This window comes from Aspergillus ochraceoroseus (genome assembly GCF_002846915.1).
Source record: "Aspergillus ochraceoroseus IBT 24754 chromosome Unknown P175scaffold_12, whole genome shotgun sequence".
Taxonomy (NCBI): Eukaryota; Fungi; Ascomycota; class Eurotiomycetes; order Eurotiales; family Aspergillaceae; genus Aspergillus; species Aspergillus ochraceoroseus.
In genome coordinates this window covers 201384-222215 of record NW_024468487.1, presented here as the reverse complement: position 1 = coordinate 222215, position 20832 = coordinate 201384, and the positions used below count along the sequence as shown (strand labels likewise).

General features: G+C 46.8%; 6 protein-coding genes across 6 annotated transcripts; 3 read left to right on the top strand and 3 right to left on the bottom strand.

Moving 5' to 3' along the window:
• Window positions 1-175: 175 nt before the first annotated feature.
• Window positions 176-2622, bottom strand: P175DRAFT_0505217 (putative sterol o-acyltransferase (APE2)). Its single transcript, XM_040898040.1, has 6 exons — window positions 2166-2622; window positions 1658-2101; window positions 905-1603; window positions 594-849; window positions 473-514; window positions 176-418 (listed from the first exon to the last, which is right to left on the bottom strand). Exons 1-6 carry the CDS (start codon window positions 2273-2275, stop codon window positions 392-394), a joined length of 1578 nt encoding a protein of 525 aa, XP_040748465.1. The 5' UTR covers window positions 2276-2622; the 3' UTR covers window positions 176-391.
• An 888-nt stretch (window positions 2623-3510) lies between these two features.
• On the top strand, window positions 3511-6130 carry P175DRAFT_0112860 (AP-1 complex subunit gamma). The gene is made up of 2 exons (XM_040892364.1): window positions 3511-5869; window positions 5929-6130. The coding sequence occupies exons 1-2, from the start codon at window positions 3824-3826 to the stop codon at window positions 6022-6024; spliced, it is 2142 nt and encodes a 713-aa protein (XP_040748464.1). The 5' UTR covers window positions 3511-3823; the 3' UTR covers window positions 6025-6130.
• Window positions 6131-7406: 1276 nt separating this feature from the next.
• P175DRAFT_0505214 (uncharacterized protein) lies at window positions 7407-8826 on the bottom strand. The gene is made up of 2 exons (XM_040898039.1): window positions 7574-8826; window positions 7407-7507 (listed from the first exon to the last, which is right to left on the bottom strand). Exons 1-2 carry the CDS (start codon window positions 8807-8809, stop codon window positions 7484-7486), a joined length of 1260 nt encoding a protein of 419 aa, XP_040748463.1. The 5' UTR covers window positions 8810-8826; the 3' UTR covers window positions 7407-7483.
• Window positions 8827-10932: 2106 nt separating this feature from the next.
• P175DRAFT_0561123 (uncharacterized protein) lies at window positions 10933-12031 on the top strand. Its single transcript, XM_040901025.1, has one exon. The coding sequence runs from the start codon at window positions 11114-11116 to the stop codon at window positions 11618-11620; it is 507 nt and encodes a 168-aa protein (XP_040748462.1). The 5' UTR covers window positions 10933-11113; the 3' UTR covers window positions 11621-12031.
• A 4948-nt stretch (window positions 12032-16979) lies between these two features.
• Window positions 16980-17801, bottom strand: P175DRAFT_0561122 (uncharacterized protein; the record flags this gene model as incomplete). The annotated part of the gene is made up of 3 exons (XM_040901024.1): window positions 17540-17801; window positions 17394-17495; window positions 16980-17253 (listed from the first exon to the last, which is right to left on the bottom strand). The coding sequence occupies exons 1-3, from the start codon at window positions 17725-17727 to the stop codon at window positions 16980-16982; spliced, it is 564 nt and encodes a 187-aa protein (XP_040748461.1). The 5' UTR covers window positions 17728-17801.
• A 486-nt stretch (window positions 17802-18287) lies between these two features.
• On the top strand, window positions 18288-20087 carry P175DRAFT_0467452 (putative serine palmitoyltransferase 1; the record flags this gene model as incomplete). Its single annotated transcript, XM_040894940.1, has 1 exon — window positions 18288-20087. The coding sequence occupies one exon, from the start codon at window positions 18288-18290 to the stop codon at window positions 20079-20081; it is 1794 nt and encodes a 597-aa protein (XP_040748460.1). The 3' UTR covers window positions 20082-20087.
• Between the last annotated feature and the right edge of the window lie 745 nt (window positions 20088-20832).

Below are 20832 nucleotides of genomic sequence, written 5' to 3'. Positions count from 1 at the left end.
ATGCATGTAATCACCCGATAAGCACACAACTAAGCAAGCAGAGAGAAATACGTTAACTAGTTAGCAGCTACTGAAGCTAACATATCAGCTGTCAGCTTCTCCTGACCCCACATTGTAGATATCTAATTCACTAGCCCATCTTCTAGAGAAATCGAAAAAAAAAAAAAAAAAGGGGGGGGGGGGGGGTTAGGTTAAAGCAAAGCAAAGTCGAACTCGAGTGGTAAGAGGGAAGAATTAATTCAATTCAGAAACGATAATGATTATGAAGGCGTCTTGGAACGAAAGACGGGTATGGATAATGAATAATTATAAGAAAACAATGAATATAGAGTGTTGGGTATATGGAAAATGCTCGAGGACTTGCTTGCCTGCTTGGATATTTGTTCCTTTCTTAGACAAGAACGTATAATGTACACATCTAGAATAGACGTTAGCAAATACTGTTATAACGAAGAAGGGAGCGAAGCCTTACTAGAGAAAGACCGAAGATCATTGAGAGCCAAAAGAACACGTTCTGCAGGGTGTGTAGTTAGTAAAAAATTGGTAGGACCAACTGGATGATGTATGGTGAGTCATGTGGGACGGGAACGTACGTTGAGAGTTGTCTTATCACGGAAGTACTTGGACTTTTGGATGGCAATGATAGGTAGCTGGAGCATCATAGCGAGGAACCCGTATCCGCGCAACTTCTTGGTAATACAGCTCATCACGAGTTCGTGGAAGATGGAGCTAACCAAAAACGTGATGAACATCGCTACGGGCTGAGAGAAGTGAGAAAGAGAGGAGAAGTAGACATGGCGGCGGAGGAAATGGTGGACAGGGATGTTCCACTCGCGTGAGAATTCAAGCCTGGCAAAAATGTCCGTCAGCAAAAGACAGGGATTTTGAGGAGTGTACTACCTACCAATCGCAGGAATTCCACCAATCCGAGTAAAAGTGGCGGTCAGCAAAGCATGTCAGCTCTGCAAAGGCGCCCAAGACATACTCGAAGATGACCAGGAATACGAGCAGGAAGGTAATCATGAAGGGAAAAAGCAGCATGCTAATTGCTTCCGCCATGATGAGGGCCTTGTCTGAGAAACTTTTGACAGTATGAAGTTGACTGCCAGCTTCACTTAAGACGGGCACGATAAACTCTTCGCTTGTAAGAGTCAATAGGAATATACATCCAAAAACAGCCAGGCTCTTTAAGCCGACCTCCATCCACTGTCTATCTTTGCTCCGAGGGTACTCCAGCTCGTAGCACAGGGTGGGACAAAAGAGAAAGTCGATATAGTTGGCGGCTGTGAGGTTCTGCGGATATGTGACATTGCCCATGGGAGATGTCAGCTCCGTAGCTAGATCGTCACGCAGATCAACGATTGAATTCGATCGTCCATGGCTAGCTCGTCGCGGTGGCTGTTGGCGAGTGGTTACTTCTGGATATCGGACGGCTGCGTCTAATGAGAAGGAGCCAGGCTTATCCAAGGCGGAGAGACGACGCTCTGTCGCACTGAGATGGCCGTTGTAGAAAGCATAGGAATGGATCTTCATAAGGATTGTCAGGGTGTGGAGGGTAAAAAAGACCTGAGCTGTCCACGTCCAGCGTAGCATGAATGGCCATCTATTATGATTAGTTAATTTCGGGCCGTGCAAGTTAAGGAATCGCGCAACCTACTTGATCCATAGAACTAGCCAAGCTGCTTCAAAAAGACTTTGAAGGATAATACCCCCTCTTTCCCAGCGTAGAAAGCTTATTCCGCTTCTAGAGAGAAAATGGAGTGGTACAACTAGCATGCTACTCCCCACCATAGCAAGATCGCTAAAGCCCATTTCCCACACGTTTGCAGTCAAAAGGCTCCACACCCTAACTCTCAAGGGATAGCCAGTATCCTTGATATTCCGCAGCACTGTGGTAACAACCATGATAAACAACCCGATCCAGAAGAGAGTGAAGAAGCCGCGGAAGTTATGGTAGTCGCTCCGTGGATCAAAATGGGATACACGGGGGATATAGTTGATGGTGTAGAAGAGCCGGTTTCGAGCTCTGGCTTGTTTTCTGGCCGTGGATATCGAAAACACAGAGGGAGGAGCATCTTCGGGAATTGGAGTCGTGCTGCCGCTAGCATTCGACTGACTGTTAGTGATGGAGCTTGAGCTTCTTTTGAAACTGAAGAATCTCTTACCTAGACTCGTTTTCTAGCTTTTCCACCTGGGAGGAGAGCAACGCATCATCCGGTACGGCACGTGGCCTGAAGACTGCGGTGCCATTGTGATTCGAGACGGCCGAAGACATGCTGGCGATAGAAGATTCGCGGTAAAATAAGGGGGGGGAGAAGATGTAAGGGAAATAGGATGAAAAAATTGAATAGGTATAAGCTTGTTTATTTATAAATAGGGCTGTGCCGGTGCGCTTTAATGTGCTGGTGGGCCCAAGTCCTCAAGGCTCAAGCTATCACCATCTCCTCGTCATCATTTCGGGAGCAGACCTCGGGACCATCAGAACAGCAGTTCAAAGAAATCCCGTGCAATTGAAAGGAGCGCGACTAATATCCGGAGGGAGACTGAGATCCCCGAGTTCCATGCAGAAGGAACGACCGGGTTTAGAAGGCCAATATACAACCTAGGTAATATAGTGGCAGAGGCTCATTGGAGCAAGGGGTAAGGGAGGTCTGCATCTTCATGTCATGCGCGACAAGAGACGAACTGCGCCTGATTCCGGGCGGGTGCCGAACCCGCGGTAGAGCCGGCTGAGCCATGTGATTTGATACACATGCATACGGAATATACCTTCCTTATGGATATAGATTATTTTATTCTCTTCAAGGACATTTAAATTATACTATCTAGATTACGCGTATTCGTATTCCCACCTGCTCTGTTGTGGAATGGGTGCCTGAACCATGAGGTGTGAATATCCTTACATAAGGTATTAGTCACAAGGTTGATATCACGTGACCAAGGGCTCCACCCACACCAACTCGACACCTCAGGCACTCAGGCTTTCCAACAGCAACAACCGGTCGGGCGAGGCTCACCTGCAGCGGACAGACTACGACATTCAAACCGAACAGTTCCTTTTGATCATTGTAAACCCAACTCTCGTGTGGGATTGCGTCGACTGGTTTCTTCGCATCCCTCTTACCTCCTCTGCTTCTTCGCTTTTTTCCCCTTCTCCCCCTCCCCTTAATCTCCCAAGGGGGCCTTGTGGCCGCCATGGCATCCCGTGAGTTTCCTGCCCGTTGTTCAATCCCCCACACTCCCTATTCCCTCCCATGAGCTGCTGGCCTAGTGACTGACCACTTCTACCCCACGAATCAATCTAGTCAAGCAATTTATTCGGAATGTTCGATCGGCAAAGACCATCGCCGATGAACGAGCGGTTATTCAGAAAGAAAGCGCTGCTATTCGTGCGTCTTTCAGGGAAGAGAGCCATGATTCAGGCATCCGGTTAGCATGAACCACAGCTGTCCTTTGAATCGCATTTCGAACCAGCGGCTCATACACCCCTGACAGGAGAAATAATGTGGCAAAGCTGCTCTATCTATTCACCCTCGGTGAGCGAACGCATTTTGGTCAAATCGAATGTCTGAAACTGCTCGCGTCCCATCGGTTTGCCGACAAGCGGTTGGGTTATCTAGGCACCATGTTACTACTAGATGAGAACCAAGAAGTGCTGACACTGGTGACCAATTCATTGAAAAAGTGAGCTCCCCATTCCAACTCGTCATGTTGATGCTTTCCTCTGAACGCGTTATTATTGCCATGTAGTGATCTCAACCACTCCAACCAATATATTGTCGGCCTGGCCCTCTGCGCCTTAGGCAATATTGCCTCCGTTGAGATGTCCCGAGATCTGTTCACCGAAGTTGAATCCCTCCTTTCCACCGCCAATCCTTACATTCGGAGAAAAGCAGCTTTGTGCGCCATGCGCATCTGTCGCAAAGTTCCTGACCTACAGGAGCACTTCCTGGAGAAAGCAAAAAAGCTCCTTTCTGATAGGAACCACGGGGTTCTGCTGTGCGGGTTAACACTGGCAATAGATATGTGTGAAGCGGAAGAAGCTGAGGAGGGCCAAGAAGGTGTGATCGAGATGTTCAGACCTCTTGCTGGCGGTCTCGTACGTGCTTTGAAGGGCCTCACCACTTCTGGATACGCTCCTGAGCATGATGTCTCTGGTATCACGGATCCCTTCCTGCAAGTAAAGATCCTACGCCTTCTCCGAGTCTTGGCTCGAGGCGATGCCGCAACAAGTGAACTGGTCAATGACATCCTGGCTCAAGTAGCCACCAACACTGATTCCACCAAGAACGTTGGAAACTCGATCTTGTATGAAGCAGTCCTTACCATCCTTGACATTGAAGCCGACTCGGGTCTGAGAGTTTTGGGTGTTAATATCCTCGGAAAATTTCTTACCAACAAGGATAACAACATCCGCTACGTTGCCCTTAACACTCTGAACAAAGTTGTTGCCATTGAACCCAACGCTGTTCAAAGACACCGTAACACCATCTTGGAGTGTTTGCGTGACCCCGACATTAGTATCAGACGACGTGCTCTTGACCTCAGTTTTATGCTCATCAATGAAGATAATGTCCGTGTTCTCGTCAGGGAGCTGCTTGCCTTCCTGGAAGTTGCCGACAACGAATTCAAGCCGGCTATGACCACCCAGATCGGTATCGCTGCTGATCGATACGCACCAAACAAGCGCTGGCATGTGGACACTATTCTCCGAGTCCTCAAGCTGGCCGGTGCCTACGTTAAGGAGCAAATCCTGTCTTCTTTTGTCCGCCTTATCGCAACGACCCCCGAACTGCAGACCTACTCTGTGCAAAAGCTCTACTTGTCCCTAAAGGAAGATATCTCCCAAGAGGGTCTTATCCTCGCTGCCACATGGGTTATTGGTGAATATGGCGACAACCTGCTCCGTGGGGGCCAGTACGAAGAAGAGGAGTTGGTGAAGGAGGTAAAGGAGAGTGATATTGTTGACCTTTTCGACAACATTCTCAACAGCACATACGCTTCCCAAACTGTGATCGAATACATTACCACAGCGTCGATGAAGCTCACTGTGCGGATGTCTGACCCGGCACAGGTCGAGCGTCTCCGTCGTTCCCTCAACAGCCGCACTGCCGATCTAAGTGTCGAAATCCAACAGCGTGCTGTGGAATACGTGAATTTGTTTGGCTATGATCAGATCCGACGAGGTGTCCTAGAGCGGATGCCTCCACCCGAGATCCGCGAAGAACAGCGCGTCTTGGGACCTTCCACAAAGAAGCGCCAGAGCAAGCTTCTCAAAGACAAGTCCAAGAAACCCGCAAAGCAGGCCGAGCAGGACATTCTTCTGGACCTCATGGGTGGTTCCGATGCCCCAGTGACAAGCCCAACTGCCAACGGTTCACAGAACACCGCTGACCTGCTGGCCGATATTCTTGGCGGAGATTCCAGTCTTTCATCTCCGGCACCCCAACCTGCGCAGCAACCAGCTGGATCCATGAACACCAGCGCTATTATGGACCTGTTTGGTTCTAATGGAACATCGCCCTCCCCTCAACCTGCCCCTGCCCCTGCATCTCTCGACCTGCTTGGAGCAGCCGGAGCTGGCTCAGCTCCAGTCTCGACCCCTTCTCCCTCCGCTCCTGCCGCTTTCACCGCATTCACAAAGAACGACCTCGTACTCTCTTTGCAAGTTCAGCGGGGCAGCAACAACACCGTCGCTCAAATACAGGCGCGCTTCCGGAACGAATCCAGCTTTGGTCGTTTCTCTGATGTTGGATTACAAGCCGCGGTACCCAAGAGCCAGCGACTTCAACTCAGCGCTATCAACAAAGCCGAACTTGACGCCGGAGACGAAGGTGTTCAAATGCTCAAGGTCACAGGTCTCAATGGGGTAAGCTTCTCCTCCCTTCTATCTCCTCTTGGCCTTTTATCAACTAACAAATTTCACAGCCTCTCCCGCCAAAGCTCCGCCTGCGCCTTCGTATCACATACGCAAAGGACGGCTCCCAAGCGACCACAGACCAAGTCGACTGGACCGAATCGTGATTGCCTTGCAGCCCAGCGCCCCCATAAAGTACAGTGCAGTGCAGTGCAGTCCAAAGCTAGTATAATTCATTCATGTTAGAGAATTGTTAAAAAGGATTTACCCCCACATATGCTTCTTGTTTGCTTATAGGACCCTTTTTTTCCCCTCCTCCTGCCTCCTACCTCCCTTATCGTATCGTATCTATCATTACCCATCCCATCCCATCCCTCAATGATTTTTATTTCTTATTATCTTTCTCTTTATCCTCATCAACTATCCTCCCCCATTGAACGTACCTATAGAAGCACCTTCTATTACAATCTGTCTATTTCTCCCCCTTCCCCCTTCCCTTTCCCCCCTCTCCCCACCCGCCCTTCTGATTCCAATCCAGCCATGTGGCTGGTGCCTGCCTACTAAAGGGTGTTAGTGACTGAGCGGAATTCAATCCATATTTCAAATGCATGCACATATATACATCATACCCCATTCATTGACAGTTTTGGTTTATTTATTTTATTTTATTTTTTCTTCTTCTCTTTCTCCTTTATGCTCTATCTTTTACTTCTTGTAAATGCTCTGCTTAGTTTACTATGATGTTAACTATGTGATCTTGATGTGATATGTTCAGCACAAGAAGAAGGGGGGGGGGGGCGACTTATATAATCCATATGTTTATTTTATGTGCAAGGGTGTAGGGGGAGTTAACTAACTAATACCTAGTAAGCAGTCGTAACAGAATGAAGATTATACCAAGAATACTACTCAAAGCCATGATTGATGGAGTAATATCAACATAATTCATTTCAGCTATATAAGTTGGTAAATCATAAGTCAAATGTCATCAAACCCAATCTCATCGTCAGTCGTTAATAATAAATAATCGTATCATGATTTACTCCTGAGTACCACTCTAGACACCACCCCCTCTCCAAGGCAACTTCACAAAGTCCCTGGGTATGTCCTCAAATAAAAAATCCCCCCCCCAAAGAAAAAAACAAACCATGTATCTGAAACTGATCAGTGCGCCAACATGTGAAGAGAAACGAAATCATAAATGATGATGATAATGTCAGTAATAATAACAATGGTATTGGAGCGATATGATCGTGTCATCGCTTGTAATCCAAAAAATATATAGGGCAAGAACGGGAGAAAATGAAAAAAAAAAAAAAAAAAAAAAAAAAAAAGGGTGGCAGATAGATCTCAATGAGTGTCGAGATAATTCGACTCAGATTGTGAAATCCGAATGCCCACAGACCATCTCGAATGAATCTGATCAAGAATAAGGAGGGCTAGGCGAATTGTTGCGGCAGCCGAAAAGGAATGCAGGATGAACAAATGTAAAATGAATAAGACTTGTGTGAAAAAATGGGGATCGTTCAGGAATTGCAATTCCCAGTTCCGTGTCACTGTAGATGTTGATGGTTACGGTATAAACAGGTCCTGTTGATCCCAAAACCTTATCTCAATGTACAATGATTAATATGCGGACTGTCGTCTCGGCTGATGGTACTCGTTATTAGAGTATGCCTGGGCATATTGGCTTGGGATGTAGTGGACATCTCTAACCTCGCGATGCTTGGCATCCTTTTCTTTCACATGTGGGGAATCGACTTCCCGGTAGAGACGTCGACTAGGCTCACGGATCGGCTCTGCGGGAGGGTAAGCGTATGTGCTACTCCGCACAGGCGCTCGCCGTTCCTGGCGGGGTGGCGAATATGTCCTAGAATGTCTCAACGGTGGTGGCTGTATGGACGGTTCAATAATCTCGGTCTTGTAGCGAGTAGATCTGGCAGAAGGTTCTGCAGGTGTTATAACTTCAGGGGTTGGACTTGAGCTTCCGTAGCCCGAATCAGGTTTTTCGCCTCTCAATTTCGTCGTTCGCGAGACCCCCTCTGGGAAGATACCCATACCCAAGTGAACCGCCTCAGAGCGGCGAGAGGCTTCCCGCTGGGATCGAGATTGTGAGCGCACGCCAGTGGACGGCCTTGAGGACACATGTGAAGGTCGTGGTGATGACGACGAGCCTTTGGGACCAGGGAAAGTCGCTGCGGTTGGTAGCGGGGGGATCTTTTCGTAGACTCGGCCTTGATTCGGTTCTAGATGTTCCACGGAGCCACGATGAGATGTGGGAGGACGGACAGGTTCGCGACTCGAACGTTTTGATCGACCAGAGTAACGAGAAGAAGACATTTCTGGCTCTGCGGAGTCATAGCGCAAAGGAGAGCGAGAAGGTCGGTGTCGTCGTTCAGGATCAAGGGTTTCCTTGGAGCGACGGATATAATCATATGCATCAGTTATCTGTGTCTCATGCTTATACTCCCGAGGGAAGTCATCTTCTTCCGATCGGCGTATTGACTCAGTTGACCTGTGCTTCGACTCGCGGTTCCGCGACGGTCGCTTGACATAAACGGTATCCGACATATCCGATTCAGAGTCGCATGTATCGGAATCTAGATGAGTATACTTCTCGGAAGCTTCCCGTCTTCGTTCCTTGGTTCGGTATTTAGCCCGATCGGAACGGGTTTTGGTAGTGTCGCGCATATCTTTCGCAGCGCGGGCAGCACTGGATGACGGAGGTTTCGTCTTCTTCTTGTCCTCTGTGGCGCGGGAGCGCGGTCGGGCAAAGTATTCATCATGTTTGCGCGACATAGGCCGGGGAGGTTCGGTATAACGGTGCTCGTCATCAAAGAAAGCTTCGGTGGGAGAGCTGTCGTCGGCGGGGGCCCTTTCTTCATAGATGCGTCCATCGCGGTACTCGCGAGTGGTATGCGATCGGGGGTACGAGGACCCGCGGGCCGTCATCTCGTGCTTGAGCTCTGCCAAACGAACTTTTTGGTCGTACTTAATCCTGCTCGTCTCATCGGAAAGGAGTTCATAGGCTTGCTGTACTTTTTGAAACTGATCCTGAGCCTGGCTGCGTAGGGACTCATCTTTGATCTTATCAGGATGACATTTCAGAACCAGCTTCCGATGAGCCGATTTGATCTCAGCTACGGTCGCATCTTTGGCGACCCCAAGTATATCGTATGGATTGAATTCTGGTAGCGATGTCATGGTGTGGATGGGGGGATGTCGGCGATTGACAAACCATCAAAACCAATGGAAAAGAAGGCGAGGGGGGTATGTGTGTAGAGAGAAGTGGAATTGAGAAGGCAAAGAGACGGAAGAGGTGTATTTATTTGAATCAAGGGCGGCAAACGGACAGGAAGGACGATATGAAGGATGGAATGCGGGATGTGGCGATCAGATCATAGCCAACCTTTCCAGAAGGAGACACGACCGATCTTGCAGGAGAACTAGAAGAACAGGGAAGAGAGAGGAAAGTAGAGAGAGCAGAGAAGACACAATATGAGTAATGATGACCGTGATGCAAGAGTCAGAAGGGGAAGAAAGGAATGGGGAAGTTAAGTCCAACCGGAAATGCCGTACGTTAGCAGACACGAATTGTTCCTGGAGGGGCAGCCTGTAAGGTACGACCAGGTACGGTATGGTACCTTTGGGTCGGACAGTAGTAATCAACTTGAACCAATCAGCTGCCAAGATGACCGGTATAATCCGGGTATTTTTTTGCAAGGGTTGGTAATGAATGAGTAACGGTATTGGCTGGCCCCAAGATGGGATGGGGATGCTGACCGAGGGGCAAAAAAATCACAGTACAATAAGATCAAGCGCACTGCGCCACGATGTTGACTCTGACGAGATAAAAGGGAATAAATAATCGCCCCAAAAAAGACAATAATAATAATAAAAAAAAAATGAACTAGCCAGGTGGCCAAAATTAACTCTGAAAAAAAAAAAAAAAAAGAGAGCGAGAAAGAAGCGAAATAGAAGAATGGGGAGATAGTATCAGATGGCGTGGCACCACGTCACAGAGTACTAGAAGTCGTAGGTAGTATAGTAGAAATCTGTAGAATGATGAATAACAATGGCTGTGATGATGACAATGAAAGGTAGGAGCCAGAAATGATATGATGCCAGAGCGAATGGATAGACACAGCAATTGGGATCGTCAGGCAATTGTCGCAGCCAACGCAAGGACAGAATCTAAATGAACGAGGAGATTCTTTCTGTAGTCCATCATCTGTTAAGAAAGTCCTCTGTAGTTTCCCAACCCAGAATTCGTACCTTATGGCCCAGAATCAGCGGTGAAACGGAGCAGATAGTAGGGACTCGGAATCTCTCCAGAGGCACGTTGGGTCAAAAGTCCCAGAAGCAAGAGGTGTCAGAGATAGGAGATTGTAAAGGAGCGGTCAATCATGGACTCTATTGGTTGGAAGAAGAGAAGAGAAGAGTTCACTTCTCCCTGGTTGTGAGGGTAATGTGGAATGGATTGGAATAGTAAGTGGTAGTAAAGGTGGTGAGGAACTGGGGGTCAGAAAGAGAAATCCCAAGCTGCAGACGACCTGGACTGGATGTGATACAAATACATATATCCCTCGCTCATCATTCTCACCTCCGACGACGTTCGCTAATACTAAGAATTAGAATTATAATAATAAATACTAATACCAAGAAGAGGTGAATTCTGCTCCATACTCCTCGGGGGGAATCTATCTATTTTCTCTATTCCTCCTACGATTAGTAGCTAGCTCCTTTGGCGTCCAGTGGAAACGTACAGCAACGAGCCCATCGCCCTAGCATCAACATCTCCATCGATCCATCCTTTCTCGGATTCTTACTTGTTATCATGTTGCCAGCCAATTCTTAGGTCCGCCCTGAACCTACCAGTCGTGTGTGCATTACCCAGGAGGTCTGCAGGACTGGCTGGGTTTTGGTCATCCCATCCACCTCTCTGATGGCAGATGAGCAGCCATGGCGACCGTCACCCAGCAGGGCTTGCGGGGCGATCGAGAAGGGGGGAGAGAGAGAGAGTGTGTGTGTGTCTCAGGGGAAAGTTGACCACCTAATGATAATACTGATTTATTATTTCTTCATTAATTCTGGAGGTTATTATTATATCAGTAAACTTCAAGGACCTTAGTACACAGAGTAAAACAGTGTCATCCTCCAGCCAGAAAAGACAAGGGGAAAAAAAACCCCCGCACTATCAAGAAACCACCAAACTACTACCTCTGCGAGTGAGAGGTACCGCTGCTGGTCCCGGTCATGATCGCAACATGCCCTCTGCACACCACTTTAGTCCCTAGATGGATTCCCCATAGACCGGGTTCTTCTCATAACTTCTGCCTTTTGGAGAGAGGGGAGGTTTGCTATCCAATCACCCACGCTATCAAAGAGCGCATTTTCGGTCGCCTTCCCCGTTCGTCTCGCCTCACCGAGGGCCATGATGTGCTGGTTTCTCTGCAGCCTGGAATTGGCTCAGACCCTTTTCTCGCTGCCCCTCCCCCTCCCTTGGATAGTTCCAATCATCTCGGTCGTTTTTTAGCACTGTGGAGTGTCTTTTCTTCTTCTATGCGATCAGCCACTGCATCTCGCGCGACTCTCAGTCTCTCCTCTTTCCAATCCGATGCACGGAGAACCGCCACTTCTCCAAGAAACCTTTATCCGTGTCGTACCTGGAGGGGAGCCAACCATGGGTACAGTCCTCATCGATCCGATCCCGGCCTCGTGTGTGAAACAGTCCCATGGATTTGCCCCCGGGTGCTTCCGTAGGGAACCGTGGACTCCTCTGTTTTAGGTCTCTCTTTGACTCCGTATCTTGTCTCCGTTCCTTCTGTGCGTTGTTCTTCAGCAGATTGGCACTAGAAAGCTACCTAGGCAGTGGAACAACCTTTCGGGAAACTCGAGTCTCGTGGAATCCAGTTTATCGTCTGAGCCTTGTCAAAATTAGCGCTGACGTGCTTGATCAACCGTAGGATGATTCTGGTTGTCGTCGGTGCAACAACATGTAGCTTCTCTTTGAGGTATCTCGGCGGCTAACTTTGTCACAAGATATTTCAATCACATCGCGGGGTACGCAGTAGGTAGCCTATAGGTCAAGCTGTTGATCTATCACTCTCTCTCTCTCTCCAGCCAACAACAGATCGTCCTCTCGTTAGGAGAAAAAAAAAAAAAAGATCAAACAAAGTTAAAGAGATATCAGAAGTGGAGGGAAGGATCGCATGATAATTCCTCAACGCTCTAATCATATTATTTTCAGCCCACCACCATGTCCTATTGCCTGTCCCACACCTTTACCCGGCAGGGAATCTCCTCCTGGCCTGGTAGGAATATACGCGATCGCACTGCGCGCCAAAGCGAAAAGAAAAAAAAAAAAAAAAAAAAGGGTCATTCTTGAAAGCACAATTACTGGCCGAGTCATCTGCACGCGGGGTTTCTTGTCCCTCCTCCATTCAAGTACCTGGCCAACGGATACCGCCGCTTGCCATGCAATGATTGTCCTGGCATCAAGCTAGTGCTTCACTTGTATGAAAGCAGCACATCCAATTATAGGGTCTCAAACTTTGGCCAGGTGTTGCAATTCCTGTCAGAGCCTGGTTTCTTCCTTTTCTTCTTCAACTGACCTGGACATGCGATAACTAACTATAATCCAAAGATCACCCTTTCTCGCAGGCTATCGCGGGTCTAGATGGCTCTTTCCAGTATCCCATCAGAGACTCCTTTTATTTAACCACCATCCATCCAGAAAATTGCAAGTATTATGAGACAGCCATGAAGTTTCCATTTTCCCGGCTTTTCCCCTCTTCTTTGAGATAACAATAATTAACTATAATCCCGCTCAGCTGAATAATACTAATACTACGGGGTACGGAGTACACTTGTCTGAGTATACATATACAGGAGACAAAAAAGTAAACAAGCTGAATCCGTCTCCATCCATACGCCCGGGGCTAAGTTATGCGGTGGCACAGCATTCCAATGTCTTAACCGGTAATAATTAGTACCCTCTACGGAGTACTCCGACCAAGCCACTCTATCGCTCCGCTACAGCACAGCTACAGTTCCAGCTACAGTTCCAGCTTATGTTATACTGTATGTACATACAGAAACGTGCACCCAAAGTTTTCCGCGCCGTGCTAGTGTAATAAATGTACTGAGGTAACCTACAGCAATACCTGGATCTAAAAATGAAGCTATACAAATGGCCCGTCAGGCAGGAAGCGATGTCAGAGTAATAGAGGATCCAGTCTTCTTTTTCTTTTCTTCAGGCTGCTTAGTGGTTTTTATCTTATATCAACTGGTTATAGGAATCATAATATTTTGTTATGGGATAGATTAGGTCCATCCCTAGCAAAGCGTACTCAGCGTATCCACCTGGATCTTCTTGTTCTCTTCTCTTGATGAACTTCGGAGTGATGGCGGATTATTTAGGGCCAAAGTCATTGTTATTAATAGTAATGTGTCAGGACTCAGGTAATATAGCCGGTAGCAGAAGCCAAAACAAGCTTCAAAAGTAATTCGTCCATGGCGTTCTTTAGTCTATATTCAAGAGTATCATTCCTTGGTTCTCCTCTATATATTCCATCAGTAGGTACTAGGTAGCTATGACGAAGGGAGTAACTGTCAGCGCTAATGGTGGAGATATTGCAGGCAACAAGCCACAGCCACGAGAGAACGGTTTTCATAGTTGTAATCTGGACTCTGGAGCCGTTAGCAACTTCAACCTAATAAATATAATAACTGAAGTTATATAGGTGGGGATGGGCACGGATGGATAATTATTTTAGAGCTATATATATATAGACCCCCTTCTCATCTACATTTCCCAGCTGGTAACGTAACCAAATTATTACTCTTTTTCCACAGATACTTTCCCCGATCTACAACTAGAACAGGAATATAGATGAATCCAGTCATCCTGATCAGTGATGTGGCGATGTGGTGCCGCCAAGATGGCGTAGGTTCTTGCTTTGTTCAAATAATCAAAGAACTCTGCTCTCTCCTCCAGTAAGCTACCTAAGTATAGTTCTAAAGAATATCAGTGCCCTCTCTCTTAGAATTCAGTATGATGGCTTATAAATTAAATATTTGCAGGCTGAGCAGCTCAATAGGGTTGTCCAGAGCTGATGGCAAAATCCCACTTGAAGATTGTGCTATGAGTATTGAGGACTCAAGGCATCTATAGACTTACCTAGGTATGCCAGGTAGAGTGAGGAAATACATTCTTTAGCCATCGAAATAGGGGCATAGTTAAGCTTTAATTTATGGGTATCAAACCTTTCCTTTCGGTCTTTGGCCTCTTTCAAAGAGGCCGTTGAATTTCCATACTTAGCCGCTATGCTATTACTTAAAAGACAATCACTACGTACCTTTTTATATACCTTTCAACATGACTTTTCCAAGTCTCTCCCTAGGCAAATCATCATGTCTCCACCGGGGGTGTCTTATTATTCGCTTGACGGTACAATTAATGAGAACTGGCGAAGCCGTGCAGCCAGTTAAGATCCAAGGGGGGTTGGCATTGCCATGAAACGTCTGCTAGATTGGAAGGCCTTTTCTGGGATACATTCTATAACTGTGTGGGGGGTATTTCCAATGATCACAGACATGCTATAAAAGTTGCAGAGCGGGCTGGTTTGGTTCTTCGTTATGGGTTTACTTGGGAAAATGGGGTTTTGGAAAGGCCCGTGACGGAGCAGGATTCTTCGATTCGATACTTGGACGCGTTTCTACACCGTGTAGTCGTGAGATTGTTGAGGGTATATATATATATATGTAAAATATTGAAAGGGTTCAAGTACTGTATGTACCACTGTCTGCAGCATCAAGAGTCGAGCCCATGCAGGGGACTTGTCAGCGGCTATCACCCTGCTAAATCTTACGTCTCCCGTATGTATATAATCCTCTATCTAGTACGTATTTACCCATCAGGCATGAAGATTTTGTATATGCTTTATCTTCTCCTGTAGTGTACCTTTACTGCTCGCATCATCTAAGCATGAATTTCATCCTGAACCTAGGACAGAACTAGTAATTAAAGGAGGGATGGAACCTTTTACCTACCAGGGATAAAGAAGAGAGACTAAAGGGCTGTGTGAGTGGAGTGAAGCATGTGCAGGTCAGATGCAGATGCAGATTTGGTGTTGGCATTGAGCTGATTCCTGACTCTGACTTCTGACTCGCTGGACGACCTCTGTGGACAGCATCGAATAGGATCATGAAGAATGGGATGGAAACCGGGCGCCTCGTGCTCAGCTTTGTGGACGCGCATGAGAAGCTGGAACCATACAGGGAATATGTTACTTCTCTTCTAATCTTTGATTATATCTTACATAATAGCTGAGGCTTTAATTCTGATTACTCTGTATATCGAGGACTCTGTAAGCAACTCTTGCCCTGCCTCGTCTCTTCACACATCCACAGCACAATACAATCGAAGAAAGAAAGAAAGAAAGAAAGAAAGAAAGAAAGAAAGAAAGAAAGAAAGAAAGAAAGAAAGGACTGCCTCCAGCTAGGAAGACATGGAGAGACTCAAGCTTTGCCAATGGCCAGTTAACAAACAAATACTGCTGCTGTGTTGTTGTATACACGTTACGTTGCTTTGTTGCCGTGGAATTCAAAAGCATTAATGGGGCACAGGAATTTCTTTTTCCAGTGTGATCATCAATATATCATGAACAATGCATATTAGGTTTGGGTTGATTTCCCGTGAAGAAAAAGACTTTCTCTATACATATATAGTATATAGTTATCCATGGAATCACCATACTTTCTTTAGGGTGTAGTTGAAGTCAGGTATGTAACAGTGCTAAATCTAGTAAATAGTCAACCTAACTGAGAATAAAGTACTATAGATGTGTAAAGTGTAAACAATAGTTAACTAACTACTTAAATCCCAAGTACCAGTAAGGTACTGATCTCTCTCTGTCCGGCTTCGTGTTGGGCCGTTGTAGATCCCACGCGCCTCGTTATTGTATCAATAGGTGAGGCCTCATAGATGTACCAGGAATCTATTATTTGAGAGGGAAAAAACGAGCTACGTGGCTTTGCTTTCTACTTACCTGCTAATCGGATGGCTTTTCTTCCAAGGTTTTCAGAATAGGGATTGAGACAGTAGATAGCTAGCCCTATGTGACTGAAGGTGCAATAGCTTGCCCTCCTAGGTACTGCCTGATAGGTATGGTATGCCTGTGCAGTAAAAATTAACGCTTATAAGGGACATGGGGCTTCAACGATGACCGGGTATTCTAGGGTATGTATCTAGAGTTGTCAGGAAGCTGAAGTGTCTCTAATAAGAATGAGTAACACACTACTGTGTAACTAACTAACTAATAATAACTACCGCATATCATTACAATAAGTATAGACCCCACAATAAGAATCCATCTCTGTATAGGATCCTCCTCGTTGTATTGATTTCACGCGCTGCTCAATCTAGTCCCATGTGCCGAGTTCAGCCCCGGCCCAAGCAGGTACCGAGGGTGAAGCATGTCAGCTTACGGAAACCCTCTATTAAACCTCCCTCGGCTCCTGATTGCTCGCTTTAAAGTTTCTGGTTAAATTCCAAGGAGAAGTGACAGCAGTGCAGTGTTTTATTCTATCCAACCTTTCTTGTTTCAGGTGGTAGATGATGTCATGCTGTCTTCCTTGTAAGGCGAGACAGGTATCCGCAAAAAGATCAACATTAGGTCATCGGGATCATCATCGATGTCCGCCGCACAAGGGGAATGGAGGAAATCAAGTAAATTAACTCGGTGGGATTTTTATTATTACTTCAGCCACATTCCAAGGCAGCAGCAATACGTCAAACCGTGGGTTCAAAGCGCAAGCTTCGGCTGTTGTCGGAAATATTCCACTCCACGCCCTTCGCCCAGTCCTTTACATCGGGCCTGTTTCACTCCACGGTTATCAGATCAGATACGAAGATCACCTTGGGTATAAGCAGCTAAGCCACCTGCATTGGGTTTCACTGTCCCCGCCAGACTGGAAGCTCTAGATCGACAACAATGGGAGTATGAAACCTCCTTCCTCCTCGATGAGGCCAATGACTTGCCATGATCGCTGCGTTGACAAGACATATTATGTTTCCCGTCTTCTTGATCGAAGCCACTTTTCGTCATGGTCTTGCCTTTCAGTCGGGCACGAAGGTGAGAAACTTGGCACTTTTTGGCTTTCCAGCATCTTGATTGAACGATGGAAGAATGATGATATTCTCAAAAGATAGGAAACGGGATTCGAGAGATGATGTACTTCCGCCGGTAGAATAACCCTCGTTGTCAAGACGTGGGGCTTTTTTGCCCGTGAGATCGACAAGGCTCTTCTTTTTACTCCTTGGAGGTGGAAGCTCACCCTGGGCAACGTGATCCCGCACTCCCTCGTGCGTCTCTGCCGCCGAGCTTGGAGAACTTGGGTGCCATCATATTCGTTCATAGCTTCGCGGCTCATGGACGTGGCCACAAACAGCTAGCAATGGCCTAACCTTGCGCAACGTCCGATGCAAAGCTCTGCACCCGATAGATGTGCCATCTAGCAAGTCACAACCCACCTTCGAAAGGGGGTAAATCGTCTCGACTGGGGCAGACGCGTCCAGGGAGTCCCGTATGTCTTCCTCATGAGGGCGTACCAATGCAACGGTACCTGGGAGACTCTGGCATTTAGAAAGGCTGATCAAAAAAAGAAGGTGGTACTTACTTGCTGTTATTATTATCAAGTTTCACGCTATTACGCATGCTATCCAGTCGGATAGAGTAGGTAGTCTGTCGGGTAGTTTTGTAGTCAAGTCGACTTCTGGATCCAATGTGACAGCGGCTTGGAGCTTCTTCAACGTAGGTATTCGCGTTGAATCTCGTAGCTTTCGACGGTTTTGTGACGCGCTCCATGACTACCACAATACTGGGTAAGTTAGACCGTGACTACTAGTAGTAGTAGTAGTAGATATGAAATTACAAGTTACAAATTCCTCTGTTGTAAACATTCCAAATCGGTTACCTAACTAAAACCAGGTTAGGTAATAAAATTGCACTCTGCCAAGACAAATGTATCGACTGTTGGCCAATAGCACTTCTTTTTCAATGAGCCATGATCCATTCTTCACACAGTAACCAATTAGAATCTGTAAAGCTATCGTGGGTACATCAAAAACCCTCAATTGGGACGGATGCCAGAAATGATGATGAAACCATAAAAAGTAACAGCAGCATAGGAGGTACCTGTGCCTAAGGCAGGAAGGACTACCTGGATGGACTCCCTCGCGCTTTCCTTTCAAATTTCTCTTCAATTTGCTCAGATACTACTAACTGGTATGTACTTGCTGGTACCTTGCTTTACTTGTGAAACGTGCTTTAGTTTCCAGAAAGCTACTTTCTGTTCAGCTTGTTGGCTACGGTCTGCTATCTAGCGATTGAGGGTATCACTCGCAGCCTTCAGGCTGTCTTTTACAATGCGTCCTTGGAAACGCAAGGAACGACCTCGTCTCGATAAGGACATACCAACTAGCTACTCGCCATTAGATAGCCCGGCTGTGGCCTTCAATCCTGATATAGTTCCAGACACAGATCAGAGCAAGAAGCTGGCGAAACAGCACTCGGAGTTCGGCCCACTCGGTGATCCATCTCACCTCTACATCAGCGAATTCCCAGGGGGCGAGATAGCCGATCCAGTCGTTGAGGATCCGCCTTATTACATTGTCTTGACAACCTATTTCAGTTTCCTTCTTCTGATCTTCCTGGGACACTTTCATGATTTCTTTGCACGATGGTTCCAGCCTCATACTTACCGACACTTGAAACCGCACAACGGCTATGCGTCGCTGTATAGCGACTTTGAGAGCTTCTATACCCGGCGTATGAAACAAAGGATCAACGACTGCTTCGAACGACCTACCACAGGGGTGCCAGGTAGACATGTTGCGCTGCTAAACCGGACTACAAATGATAATGTTGATTTCCACTTCACTGGCACGAAGACAAACACTCTCAATTTGAGCTCATATAATTATCTCGGGTTTGCTCAGTCGGAGGGCCCCTGTGCCAATGCAGTGGAAGAGACGATTCGTCGAGAGGGTATCAGCATGCCTGGATCATCCAGCGATGTAGGGTATACGAAAGCACAGGCTGAAGTGGAAGACCAAATTGCCCGATTTGTTGGGAAAGAGTCCGCTATAGTCTTTTCAATTGGGTTTGTGACAAACTCCACCATCTTTCCTTGTCTGGTAGAGAAAGGATGTTTAATCTTGTCGGACGAACTCAATCACGCCTCAATTAGATTCGGTACCCGGCTCTCTGGTGCAGCAATCCAAGTCTTTGCACATAACAATATGGTTAGTCTCGAAAAGAAGCTTAGGGAAGCGATTTCCCAAGGCCAACCGCGAACACATCGACCATGGAAGAAAATTCTGGTGACTGTGGAGGGCCTGTTCTCGATGGAGGGAACAATGTGCAATCTTCCCCGAATCTTAGAGCTCAAGAAGAAATACAAGTTTTATCTTTTTATTGACGAAGCTCACTCAATTGGAGCCGTTGGGGGCCAAGGCCGTGGGGTTTGCGATTACTTCAAAGTCAATTCGGCCGAGGTTGACATTTTAATGGGGACATTTACTAAATCCTTTGGGGCTAATGGGGGCTACGTTGCTGCAAACAAGGCGATCATCGATAAGTTACGCTGCACCAATGCTGGCCAGATATACGGTGAAGCACCAGCACTTCCAATTCTAGCGCAGATATCTTCCTCGCTTCGTCTCATCGCAGATGAGGATCCCGCCCATCCCGGCAAAGGAAGAGAGCGCCTGCAGCGACTAGCTTTCAATTCGCGGTATCTCAGGCTGGGATTAAAAAGGCTTGGCTTCATCGTCTACGGCCATGATGATTCTCCCATTGTTCCCCTGATGCTGTATCACCCGGGCAAGATGCCTGCATTCTCTAGGGAAATGCTACAACGCAAGATCTCCGTGGTTGTTGTGACATATCCCGCCACGCCCTTGGAGCTCTCTCGAGCGCGGCTGTGTGTCTCAGCTGCACATACTAAGGAAGATCTTGATCGAGTGCTCAAGGCGTGTGATGAGATTGGGGAGGCATTGCAGCTTAAATTTTCGTCGGGGATTGCCAGTGGATTAAGGGAGCCTGCACTTTGTCCCACCATACTAAAGGAGGACCAAAAGCTACCCGAACCTCCGCGATGGAATTTGGAGGAAGTTATTGAAAGAGGGACTAGGGATGCGAAAATGCCTTTTTATTGACTCCGGAGGTGTGGACCGACCCGAGACGGTGCGTACAGTAGTAGTACATACTTACGTTCTGTATACAATATTTGGTTTGAGGACTTGAGCATTTTTTGTAAGCAGTTTCTTAGTTAGTTAGTATATGATAAAGAGCCATAGAAGATAGAATAATAGTAATAATAATTATATTCATCAAAATTATCATTCCTCCAGGGCCTGCGGCGGGCCATTATAGGGATTTGATGAAGGTCGTCAAACTATGACGGTAGAGAGTTGACCGAAATGAATTCAATTGGGTCTAACTAGGAGATGGAGAGATGAAGAAGATGCTTGGAAGAAGCATGGAGATCTGGAAGGAAACGGTGGCCTAAATACACAGAGTAGTCACGTGTCGCTACTTGCTTAATGGCAGTGCTGTTTGCATTGATTGCAGCACTCCAACACACCCCCCTTAGCGACACGTTTATTACATGAAGCTATTCAGAGTCCATCTCCAAACTGCCAAAACCCAACCTCTCGACGAATTCATCAAATTTCGCAGTTGGTAGTGCCTTAGTTAGCCCATTGGCGACATTATCCTCTCCACCAATCATTTGCAACCCAATATTTATCCATAACCTCCATATTATGCTTTCCACGAATATATCGTTAGGTAGGAGGTAATGGTATAAGTTGAAGGTTTCCGAAGGCCGTTCGATATAGTTGCTCTTTGTCAACAATCGAAGATTTGCTTGCCATCTTTGGGTCAAATCTTGCCTTATTTTGGTAA

Coding starts and splice junctions, on each gene's coding strand:
- P175DRAFT_0505217 (XM_040898040.1), bottom strand. CDS start 2,275: ATGTCTTCGGCCGTCTCGAATCACAATGGCACCGCAGTCTTCAGGCCA. Junction 850..904: donor TGGTGGAATTCCTGCGATTG/GTAGGTAGTACA, acceptor CATTTTTGCCAG/GCTTGAATTCTCACGCGAGT. Junction 515..593: donor GTGATAAGACAACTCTCAAC/GTACGTTCCCGT, acceptor CACACCCTGCAG/AACGTGTTCTTTTGGCTCTC.
- P175DRAFT_0112860 (XM_040892364.1), top strand. CDS start 3,824: ATGTCCCGAGATCTGTTCACCGAAGTTGAATCCCTCCTTTCCACCGCC. Junction 5,870..5,928: donor AGGTCACAGGTCTCAATGGG/GTAAGCTTCTCC, acceptor CAAATTTCACAG/CCTCTCCCGCCAAAGCTCCG.
- P175DRAFT_0505214 (XM_040898039.1), bottom strand. CDS start 8,809: ATGACGGCCCGCGGGTCCTCGTACCCCCGATCGCATACCACTCGCGAG. Junction 7,508..7,573: donor AGGATGCCAAGCATCGCGAG/GTTAGAGATGTC, acceptor GAGTACCATCAG/CCGAGACGACAGTCCGCATA.
- P175DRAFT_0561123 (XM_040901025.1), top strand. CDS start 11,114: ATGATCGCAACATGCCCTCTGCACACCACTTTAGTCCCTAGATGGATT.